We start from the raw sequence: 12,680 nt of genomic DNA, 5'->3' as shown, positions 1-12,680 counted from the left end.
AATTACAGGTTCCTGCGATCCTCACACAATCTCCGTGTTCCACTAGGGGGCAAAGCTGCACTAAACCACCACAGGGCATCGCCTCGTCACCCATGCTGCGTGGCTGGATTAGACCCAAGTCATCACTTGGCCGCAGCCTAACCTCATGTCCTTCCGCAGCCTGCAGTGCGCTGGTGGGTTGGGACTTGTCCTCTTGCTGTTCATCTCCTATATTAATACTAATGATGACTCTCTTGTCTCCCGTCCCTGTATTTACCTGTATATATCCTGTTTCTCCCCCACCCAGGTGTGACTCCCTGCTCCTATAATGACATTGTGGCCACGCCTCAGGAGCTTGTCTCATTTGCCACCTGTCCCACGGTCCTGTCCTCACCGTCCAATCTACCTGACTGTATCGCTGCAAGCGAAGCCGACCCAGCAATCAGTGGGCTGAAACAGGGGTGCAATTATAAGGGGTGCAATACCGACAGACCCGGGTCCAGGTGCATGAGGGACCAGGAGCTCCAAGCTGCACCTCTGGGTCAAAATATTGACTATGTATGGCCGTCAGTATATAACCTGGTCCTATTACACAGCAGCTTAATACTGGCCGGCATAATGACCCCCAAGGAATTTTCTTGACCCTGTGACCAGTAATGGCCCCTCATGAAACTTCTAAACAATCGGACACAATCATTACTTGGCTTTCAAATTGCCCCCACAACATTTCTGAACTTTTTTTTTTTCTCTTTGGCTGTTTGTGTGACGTCTATCTGAGCGATTTATAACCCTCTTGTCTCACGTGGGAAATTCGCCGCCAAGTACAGTAACTCCAGTAGAGTCATATCCATAAATGTCTGGTCAGAAACCGTTGCAGACGGCGGAGTATGGAGCGGAGGGGTCGTTATAGCAAAAATGAAAACAGCGTCACCTGCTGGTTCATTCCGTCACACACCACCGGGGCGACGATGCTTTCTAGTCTTCTCCCCCCCCCCTCTCATTTGCCAATGTTGTTGGTTGTGGTCAACTTGTGGATTTATATAATGTGGACTTTATAATCGAAACCACCGGTAATCGGATCCAGTAATTTCCCCAATGGAGACACCATGGATGGGCAGATGGCTTGCCAACTACAAGAGAAGCGTCTGTCCTGGCATCCTCGGTGTGCCGCTGTAGCATTGGGATATTGTGGGTGATATTTAGTACTTGTGGCCATGAAAAGGTCTCGTCATCAACATAAACTGTGGACCAGGATATCACAGATCTTTGTGCAATATGTGAATGCTGGAATGCGATATATTTATGTGACTCTTCTTTCTTTGTAGTTCCTGAGGGTGCGGACCATCTCTGGCCCCACATATTTCTGCAGGTCGGGCACCACCTTCAAGGGGAACCTCCTGGAGAAGTTTATGTTGGTGGACTGTACGGTGGTGTTGAGTGGTACATACAGGTGAGCTGCCCGCGAGACCCTTCATCTAATGTTAGAAAACTTTTCCGGGCTCATTGTATTTTGTATCTTCTATAACCCCATGGCTCTATTCATCCTGAGCAACTTAGTTTATGAATAGGATTTCAGAACGGAGGTGAAGACAGACACAGGCCGAGGACTAGAGCAGCAATGTGGATTGATAAACTGTTCAGGTTAATAGAATGGTGGAAAACTGGGTGAAGATCCCTGAGGGCACAGTAATGGCTGCCATTGGGGGTTACCACCCAGCAGGAGAATATTTTGACATAATTGAGTCTTGAGTGTGAATTTTTGCAGATTTCTATTGAGACTAATGCCGTGTTCATCTGTTTTCACAGCTTCATGTGGTCATTTGAGAAGATCCATCGCAGCATGGCTCACATCTTCCAAGGAGAACTGGTTTCAAGCTTCGATGAAGAGTTCCGGATTCTGTTTGCCCAGTCTGACCCTCTAATCCCCCCTGAGAATGCCCTGATCAAGATGGAAAAACCGTACATGGGGATGGTTCCATTTGGCGGCCCCCGCCCTTACCTTGATCGAAAGCTTCACTTCATGTACCCCAGGGATGACAGCTCCCAGAACTCTTTCAACTCCTATGGTGTAGATCATGACCGCAATTTTTTGCAGTCGTTCCGCAAAGACGAAATGATGAGACACGCAATGGATACTTCCGGCATGAGATTTCACGGGCCGAAGTTTCCAGACCAGATGGATAACATGCAGATGTCTTTCATGCAGAACAAACAATTGGACATTGATGCCTACAAGAGGCACAGCTTTGCAGAAGGCACTTTTGAGAACTACTCTGCGTCTAAGCAGTACGCGAGGCAAACCTTCATGAACACTGATAATAACGAGTACCGCTTCCAGTCAAGTCAGTTTCAGAAAAGTCAGTATATACAAATGGATTCAGGGCGTACGGGGAGGACTCAGGGGCTCTTCGAAAAGATCCGGGGCAACCGACAGGGTTTGCAAGACACGGATGACATGGATTCCAGGTTTCCCTCTTATAAAGCTTTGCAGGGAGAAGGTACCAACGCCATTGAGGGTCTACACACCTCAAGACTAGGCTATAACCCCTCCAACTCATCCCGAGAGGTCAGACATGGCTCCGACCAGGTGGCACTAGGGAGCGAAGGAAGATTTGGTCAAAGATCACAAGCGCGTCAGAAGTTCATGTGTCAAATGTCACCCACACAGAAGCAGAGCTCCGAGCAAAAGCAGTTTTTCCAAGATCAAGATGCAGATAAAAAAGTTCAGGACAACAAACAAGGTTTACGCAGCTGGCGCATCTCCTCATACTTGAGTGGAATTCAGCCAGACCATGAAGAAGAAGGTATAGTAATGGCTCTGGATTCAGAACCTTTTGATGAATCCCCAATTCCTATGGAAAAACCTGTACTTACAATTGAGACATTGGCAAAGTATTCTACTGATCCCATCCCCCCGTATAAACCAATATTAGCTGTTACTGAAGTCCCTATGGCGGTAGACACCAGCAAAGAGATGTCCATGTTCGAGAAGGAGAAAGAAGATTCGTTCTTATCAAGACATGATTCTTTCCGGTCTCGGACTAACCCGTTGATTCAAAGAAGTTCCCGATTAAGATCATCCCTCATATTTAGCAACTCAAAACTGGAGCAGCATAGTTCTACTGCCGAGGCTGTACAGGTTATTCAGAGGGAGCAAAGCACAAGCGAGGTGGTCCAAGACAATGAGACTATAAGGACATCATCCAAAGTAGCCGAGATCCTGGAGAAGTACAGAAGCGGCAACAAAGACAATGAAGTCACCACCTTAGTGCAAGCCAAGGCAGCCTCTAAAGTCATTCAGGAGGAGACAGAGGATGGACACAAAAAGAATACTACTGAAACCGTGGCTTACAAATCCCTGGAGTCAAAACTTCTAGACAAAGATTCCTTTAGCCGAACACTTCTTGATTCACAATATCGATCTTCAGTTACTTCTCGGTTCCAGGACCTTTTCAGCAAAGACAGACAGACGAGCTCAATTACCAAGGTTGAACAAAGAGTCTCAAGCATCCAGACAGTAGAAAGCAACACGGCGGCTCTACCAGAGCCGAAAGAGAGTGGACCTATTATCACAGAAATTATAGACCTGCCAAAGCCTCCAGAGGTTGAAGTGCCAAAGCCACCAAGCAAACCAAACCCCGGTCTTCTGTTTGGAAATGCTCTAGAAAGTATGTCCCAAAACCCGACACCTGTCATCTCTTCCCCCACCTCCTCCCTAACCAAATCAGAGGAAGAATTGTCAAAAACCGAGCCGTCCACAATGGAGTTCATCCGTAGAGGGTCCTTGAGGCTCAAACAATTTCTCCAATCAAAAACCGAGAAAAAGGCAGAAGAAGAAGCCGTTTCAGATGCAGCCAAAGTAGAGAAACAAAATAACGCCCTCCGGCGATACTCTAAAACAGAGTTCCCAGAGCCAACACCAGTGGTGGAGACTGAAGACAAGACAACTAAACTAGCCTCTACTTCCCCACCCAAAACCACATCATCTTCTCAGTCCAGATTGTCTTCTTCAACCTCAAATGTGATCTTCAGTAGTAACCTACGAGATGACACCAAGGTGATCTTGGAGCAAATATCTGCCAATAGTCAGAAGAATAGGGCAGAGCTGGCCAAACAGTCTCAGGCTCTAACCACTAATGATTCAGAGGTGACCACTGCCAACACCAACTCAACGGAGACCAAAGCCGAAGAGACCACCAGTCCAGATTCAACCTCTATAACCAGGACGGGAAGCTTTCTAAGCCGAACCCGTTTCTCACGACCTTCCCCGACCTCTCCTGAGGACAGAGATAACCTGCTAAAGCGGATGGAGAGCATCAGGAAGGAAAAACGAGTCTACAGTAGGTTCGAAGTGTTCTGTAAAAAGGAAGAACCGAACCCAGTGGAGGAAAGTGAGGACGACTCCAAGGATAAGAAAGTGGGGAAACTGTTTGGGAAATTAGGAACTCTGATTAAAAAATGACCGTAGACTCGATACAAGTGTTTCCATCTGGTGCCAATAACACCTCAAATATCCTGAGGGTTCTTTTGTGTTATGAATTACCGCAGAGTTCTAATATGGAGATGCCTCCAGGCGGACTTGTCATGGAAACTTTCGTATTAATGTATAGAAACTACACGGAACAGGAGAAATCTTTCAATGAACTGGTCCGACAGAGAATAAAATGATCTGGACCTTCAGAAACGGTACCGACCTCTAGACTTGTTACCAAAGAACGATTCCACTGGTGCCTTGAACGTGGGGTCCGGGAGCAGAGCAGCTTTTGTCTTGGGCCACGACTTCTCCTCCCCTCCATATCTACCTTCATTAACGTTCCGTAAGGGCTCGTTCTTGAACTACAAGTCCCATTATGTTTGTGACATGCTGGGACTTGTAGCTCGAAGCTTCCTGACACAGCTGGCCTGCTATAGATATTCGAACATTAATTTATTTAGAAGGGAAAAATCTGTCTGGTACCAGTCAGTGAATGGAGAGAACTTCCAGGTGGACGCTTGGAGTCGCAGTATTCCCTGCCGGATGAAGCACTGAACGTCTCATTATTTTTCTACCATTTGTAAATAGCTGTATATGTCCTAGCAGTATGAAAAACCCGTGAATGATGGTGGCACCAAATCCGACGTCGCCCACAGTAACGAAGGTGTTCGGTCGTGCAATGCTACGTGAAGCCGTCGGAGCTGTGGATGTATTCATTACCAAGATGGAGGCAGTGAAATAGGCCGTCACTACGCTGTTTACTCTTCCACCGTCGTATTGTAGGATCTAAGCGAATAGAATTCTAGTTTATAAAAAATAACCTGAAAGTGGGAAAATAAAGAAATGATATTCATTCAAGACGAGCAGCAGAGAGAGATTCTTATAAATACGGAGGCCGAAAGTTAAAGGGCGGGTCGTATCTTCTGTAAATGAAGCTTTATCGTTGTGGAGTAAAAAGTTGTGCAACCTTCTAATAGACTTTGTGTTCCAATTCATCACCATTTCAAGATCTCTGCTTGCGGTCAGTGAATACAAAATATTAGTGTTTACATTCGGAGGCTGGAAACCCATCCTGATCTAGTCCTGCTTACATAGCTCTACCGATACAATGTAACAACCCCAGAAGCGATCAGCCTGGAGTCCAAGATGGGAGCGAGATTTGTGCATAGATAATCCTCTGTGAGCAGCAGCACAAATCTTTCTCCTGCGCTAGACTCCAGCTCTTACCTGTACTGGTACATTGTAACAAGACCATCTGCTGTGTGAGCAGGATGAAGTCAGGACGGCTTTTCAGCCTCTGCTTGCTGTCAGCGAATGGACATACTCCTTGTTTACGTTCAGACATCTTGGTGAGGAATTGAAACACAAAATACTTTTTACTTCCGTGGGACTGGACAATCCAGATAGCCCGGCTTGTATGGTGAACAATAAGGGTCCGGTGGGTTCAGAACCAGCGCTCGATGACTGCTCTCAATATGGATTGCCAGCCTTGGAGTTATAGTCCCACAGCATCAGTGTAGTCCCGATTTTATTGCCACAACCCCAATATTGGAGTCCTGATCGATCACCTGCTGTATTATTCTGAGGGTGTTGGTCCTCTCAGAGCTCCGTGTAGCACAACCGACCAAGGCTGTAGAAGCACTGATTTTATTACTACTGATATGTATCCCGATGGTGGATTCATTTTATAGGAGTTGGGGGTGGGCTGCAGAGCTGACACTCAGTGACTACGAGGTGTAGTGTTGTGATGCTCTGCTTTATATGGTGAATGTCTTATGTCTATTGTGATTGGATATTTAATGTAAGGGTAGAATTGTATAAGAAGCATTGATGGATGTGAAATTTTCAATCATTGTACATGCACTTCCCTCCTGGTGCCTGTAGGGGGCAGCGCAAAGACTAGAATAAAGACAGATTTTATTGGCTCAGGTTAAATGTGCAGAAATAAAGCCATTCTTCTCAAGTTGTGTTCCTGCTTCTTGTCTTTTACATCCGGGTTCACACCCCGACTTTATTCACAATATAATGTTGATGACTGTAGACTGGGATTTATGGACTCCGCACATCCCCTCAGAAGCCTGATAGATCCCGGCCACAGACCCAGGACTGTTACTAATGATCATCACAGGGATTAGTCTGTATCGTGAGGTCATTGTGTCCCTTCTACAATTCCATAAATCCAGGAGGGACCTAGAACTCTGTTCATCCTGAGCTTCCTGGTTCAGAACCACAGTAAAAACCGGCCTACGAAGAGGTTTATAAGCCTGGGCTCAGCAGCGTGACAACTCCTATGGGTTCTGGAATAGTCACCCAGCACCTGTTACCCGTGTAGCCGACCCATGTAATTCAGAAGCGGGTAATGAAAGTTTGAAAAACGTTACTGAAGAGGACGACCAAGGAGATGAGATTTCCAGATATAATGTGTACAGTCCAGAGAGAAAAGGGCAAAGACAAGGATAAAACTCTTCAATATGTGACAGGCTTATTCTGTGATTCCTTCCCATTAACCGAGAAGAAAATGGAGCTCCGGTACGGCCGGTATAGAAGTCGTAAAGCCGGCTCAGACACAAATGATCGTTGGCGTCGTCTTCATCACTCATCTGGGAGAGAATAGAATCTGAAAAATACAACATGTCTGATTTATCTTCCCTGACATAGGACAGGGCCTGTAGACATAAGATTGTTGGTGGGAGCTGCAAACAAATATCTGATGGTAACACCACAGATGTGGGAGAGCAACAGCGCCCGCTACTCAACTCCTCAAACCCCAACTCAACAGAAGAATGTCACTCAACAACGAGCCTCCCGAATATCCAACACACCAGAGGGAAGAAAACCAAAGCCACCCGACACAGTGGAAGGGAGAAGAGTAATGTCACCGAACGCTGAGGTCTCCAAGAGCCCAACTCAACGCTGAGGTTCTGGAGTATCCAACCTCAATAGATGCGGAAGAACAAGGTCACCCAACAACGAGGCTCTGAATATCCAACACAACAGAGGTGATAAGAGTAATGTCACCGAACACTGAGGCCTCCAACTGTCCAACTCAACAGAGGGGAAGAGCGATGTTGTCCAACAAAAAGGCTTGTGAATATCCACAATAAAACAGCAGAAGAGAGAAGAGTTATGTCACCAAACACTGAGGTTCTGGAATATCTAAACTCAAGAAAAGAGGAAGAGCAATGTCGCCCAACAGTAAGGCTCCCGAATATCCAACACAGAGGGCAAACACCAAAGTCACCCGACACTGAGACTTTCGACAACCACCACCGCAGAAGGGAGAAGAGTAATGTCACCGAGCACTGGGGTTCCTGAGTATCCAAACTCAAAAGAAGGGGAAGAACAATGTCACCCAACAGTGAGGGTCCGAATATCCAACACAATAGCGGAGAAGGGTAATACCAACCAACACACAGGCTCCAGAGTATCCAGCCACCACCTGACAGAGTTGGGAGACCAGTGACTCCCCCCCCCCCCCCCCCGCACCAACAGTACAGAGGGGAATACCAATGTTGCCCAACACTCGTATTCTCAAGTATCCTACATCAAGCGGGAGGAAAGATGTCGCCCAAAGCGGAGGCTTCCAAATATCCAAATCCAACACAACAGATGTGGAAGACCAATGCCACCCCACCCTGAAGATCCTGATTATCCAACACAACAGAGGGAAGAATAAAATCACCCAACACTGAGGCTCTCAAGTATCCAGAACCAACATAGTAGAGAGAAGAAGAATAATGTCACCCAACACAGACCTCCAAGTGTCCAACTCAACATGCCCAACCCTGAAGTTCTCCAGTATCCAAACTCAACCGAAGGGGAAAATCAATGATGCCCAACACCAAGATTCTTGATTATCCAACGCACGGGAGAGGGGAGACCAATGACACTCAACACGGAGGTTCCGAGTACCTAATTACAAAACAAGAGGTCTATCACTGAGGGTCCTGAGCATCTTACCCCCGGTCTTCAATACAATGAAATATTAATACGAAATTATAGAAGGTCACCTAGAATGATGATGAGTGAAGGAGCTGCTGCCATGAGGTGGAAGGTTTTCCTTCTTCTGTTGGGAGGTTCTTGTTTTTGGTAAAGAAAGGAATATTGACCTGGAACGAGCGCAGTAAAGGTGAGACTAGTCTGGACGGTCGGAAATGATAAGTTCACACAGGGCGGTCATGGACAGTAAATTGGTAAGACCCTGAATACAAGAGAATAACCCAGGCAGTATTTGGAGCTTTCCACTGGTCCCGAGCACTGCCCCCTCCTCAATGACAGAGTTTCCCTAATAGGACATATGGACGGGGGCTTTCAGTGAGAGAGCCCCTTTAACTTTCTATTGCAGTGCTAGGCATAAATATAGAGCAATGTTCCTGCTAAGATAAACCATCAGCTCAGACCAGACAATATTTGGCCGAATATTCAGTTTTGATGCACGGCTGCCATTATCATACAGTGGAGCAAGTCCGCAGCTGTAAACGTGGAGGTGTGATCTGAGATGGGATGTAGTCACAGTGACATCTGCAGGCTGGAGGAGGGTAGTGCACCCTGTGCGGAGGTGGTGGTCTTGAGGGTGAAACGTTATCTGTCCGGAGGGTCCAATGTCCACGTCTAAAGGCCCTATTATACCAGCCGAGTATAAGACGTACACTACACAGGGGAGATGTAGTATCTGTATATAGGATCGGTATAAGATGTACACAGAGGAGATGTAATGTCTGTATATAGGATCAGTATAAGATGTACACAGTGGGGATGTAGTATCTGTATATAGGATCGGTATAAGATGTACACAGAGGAGATGTAGTATCTGTATATAGGATCGGTATAAGATGTACACAGTGGGGATGTAGTATCTGTATATAGGATCGGTATAAGATGTACACAGAGGAGATGTAGTATCTGTATATAGGATCAGTATAAGATGTACACAGAGGAGATGTAGTGTCTGTATATAGGATCGGTATAAGATGTACACAGGGGAGATGTAGTATCTGTATATAGGATCAGTATAAGATGTACACAGAGGAGATGTAGTGTCTGTATATAGGATCGGTATAAGATGTATACAGAGGAGATGTAGTGTCTGTATATAGGATCAGTATAAGATGTACACAGGGGAGATGTAGTGTCTGTATATAGGATCGGTATAAGATGTACACAGAGGAGATGTAGTATCTGTATATAGGATCAGTATAAGATGTACAGAGGAGATGTAGTGTCTGTATATAGGATCAGTATAAGATGTACACAGAGGAGATGTAGTATCTGTATATAGGATCAGTATAAGATGTATACAGAGGAGATGTAGTGTCTGTATATAGGATCAGTGTAAGATGTACACAGAGGAGATGTAGTGTCTGTATATAGGATCAGTATAAGATGTACACAGGAGATGTAGTGTCTGTATATAGGATCAGTATAAGATGTATACAGAGGAGATGTAGTGTCTGTATATAGGATCAGTATAAGATGTATACAGAGGAGATGTAGTGTCTGTATATAGGATCAGTATAAGATGTACAGAGGAGATGTAGTGTCTGTATATAGGATCAGTATAAGATGTACACAGAGGAGATGTAGTGTCTGTATATAGGATCAGTATAAGATGTACACAGAGGAGATGTAGTGTCTGTATATAGGATCAGTATAAGATGTACACAGAGGAGATGTAGTGTCTGTATATAGGATCAGTATAATGTACACAGAGGAGATGTAGTATCTGTATATAGGATCGGTATAAGATGTACACAGGGGAGATGTAGTGTCTGTATATAGGATCGGTATAAGATGTACACAGAGGAGATGTAGTGTCTGTATATAGGATCAGTATAAGATGTATACAGAGGAGATGTAGTATCTGTATATAGGATCAGTATAAGATGTACACAGAGGAGATGTAGTGTCTGTATATAGGATCGGTATAAGATGTACACAGAGGAGATGTAGTATCTGTATATAGGATCAGTATAAGATGTACACAGAGGAGATGTAGTGTCTGTATATAGGATCGGTATAAGATGTACACAGAGGAGATGTAGTATCTGTATATAGGATCAGTATAAGATGTACACAGAGGAGATGTAGTATCTGTATATAGGATCAGTATAAGATGTACACAGGAGATGTAGTGTCTGTATATAGGATCAGTATAAGACGTACACAGAGGAGATGTAGTGTCTGTATATAGGATCAGTATAAGATGTACACAGAGGAGATGTAGTGTCTGTATATAGGATCAGAATAAGATGTATACAGAGGAGATGTAGTGTCTGTATATAGGATCAGTATAAGATGTATACAGAGGAGATGTAGGATCAGTATAATGTACACAGAGGAGATGTAGTGTCTGTATATAGGATCGGTATAAGATGTACACAGAGGAGATGTAGTATCTGTATATAGGATCGGTATAAGATGTACACAGGGGAGATGTAGTGTCTGTATATAGGATCAGTATAAGACGTACACAGAGGAGATGTAGTGTCTGTATATAGGATCAGTATAAGATGTACACAGAGGAGATGTAGTGTCTGTATATAGGATCAGTATAAGATGTACACAGAGGAGATGTAGTATCTGTATATAGGATCAGTATAAGATGTACACAGAGGAGATGTAGTGTCTGTATATAGGATCGGTATAAGACGTACACAGAGGAGATGTAGTGTCTGTATATAGGATCAGTATAAGACGTACACAGAGGAGATGTAGTGTCTGTATATAGGATCAGTATAAGATGTACACAGAGGAGATGTAGTGTCTGTATATAGGATCAGTATAAGATGTACACAGAGGAGATGTAGTGTCTGTATATAGGATCAGTATAAGATGTACACAGAGGAGATGTGGTGTCTGTATATAGGATCAGTATAAGATGTACACAGAGGAGATGTAGTATCTGTATATAGGATCAGTATAAGACGTACACAGAGGAGATGTAGTATCTGTATATAGGATTAGTATAAGATGTACACAGAGGAGATGTAGTGTCTGTATATAGGATCAGTATAAGATGTACACAGAGGAGATGTAGTATCTGTATATAGGATCGGTATAAGATGTACACAGAGGAGATGTAGTATCTGTATATAGGATCAGTATAAGATGTACACAGAGGAGATGTAGTGTCTGTATAAGTATCAGTATAAGATGTACACAGAGGAGATGTAGTGTCTGTATATAGGATCAGTATAAGATGTACACAGAGGAGATGTAGTATCTGTATATAGGATCAGTGTAAGATGTACACAGAGGAGATGTAGTGTCTGTATATAGGATCAGTATAAGATGTACACAGAGGAGATGTAGTGTCTGTATATAGGATCAGTATAAGATGTACACAGAGGAGATGTAGTGTCTGTATATAGGATCAGTATAAGATGTATACAGAGGAGATGTAGTGTCTGTATATAGGATCAGTATAAGATGTACACAGAGGAGATGTAGTGTCTGTATATAGGATCAGTATAAGATGTACACAGAGGAGATGTAGTGTCTGTATATAGGATCAGTATAAGAAGTACACAGAGGAGATGTAGTGTCTGTATATAGGATCGGTATAAGATGTACACAGAGGAGATGTAGTGTCTGTATATAGGATCACTATAAGATGTATACAGAGGAGATGTAGTGTCTGTATATAGGATCACTATAAGATGTACACAGAGGAGATGTAGTGTCTGTATATAGGATCAGTATAAGATGTACAGAGAAGATGTAGTATCTGTATATAGGATCGGTATAAGACGTACACAGAGGAGATGTAGTGTCTGTATATAGGATCACTATAAGATGTATACAGAGGAGATGTAGTGTCTGTATATAGGATCACTATAAGATGTACACAGAGGAGATGTAGTGTCTGTATATAGGATCAGTATAAGATGTACAGAGGAGATGTAGTATCTGTATATAGGATCGGTATAAGACGTACACAGAGGAGATGTAGTGTCTGTATATAGGATCGGTATAAGATGTACACAGAGGAGATGTAGTATCTGTATATAGGATCGGTATAAGATGTACACAGAGGAGATGTAGTGTCTGTATATAGGATCAGTATAAGATGTACACAGAGGAGATGTAGTGTCTGTATATAGGATCAGTATAAGATGTACACAGAGGAGATGTAGTGTCTGTATATAGGATCGGTATAAGATGTATACAGAGGAGATGTAGTGTCTGTATATAGGACCGGTATAAGATGTACACAGAGGAGATGTAG

At 44.0% G+C, this 12,680-nt stretch overlaps 1 protein-coding gene across 1 annotated transcript in view; it reads left to right on the top strand.

Moving 5' to 3' along the window:
- FAM83H (family with sequence similarity 83 member H) overlaps window positions 1-6,416 on the top strand; it is a 45,373-nt gene extending 38,957 nt beyond the window's left edge. Inside the window, exons 4-5 of the mRNA XM_075847649.1 lie at window positions 1,305-1,429; window positions 1,786-6,416. Coding sequence (XP_075703764.1) covers window positions 1,305-1,429; window positions 1,786-4,441 — 2,781 coding nt within the window. The 3' untranslated portion in view covers window positions 4,442-6,416. The remainder of the gene's footprint in view (window positions 1-1,304; window positions 1,430-1,785) is intronic.
- The last annotated feature ends 6,264 nt before the right edge of the window (window positions 6,417-12,680 follow it).

This window comes from Rhinoderma darwinii, assembly GCF_050947455.1.
Source record: "Rhinoderma darwinii isolate aRhiDar2 chromosome 5 unlocalized genomic scaffold, aRhiDar2.hap1 SUPER_5_unloc_55, whole genome shotgun sequence".
Lineage (NCBI taxonomy): Eukaryota > Metazoa > Chordata > Amphibia > Anura > Rhinodermatidae > Rhinoderma > Rhinoderma darwinii.
This window is presented reverse-complemented; position numbering and strand designations above follow the sequence as displayed.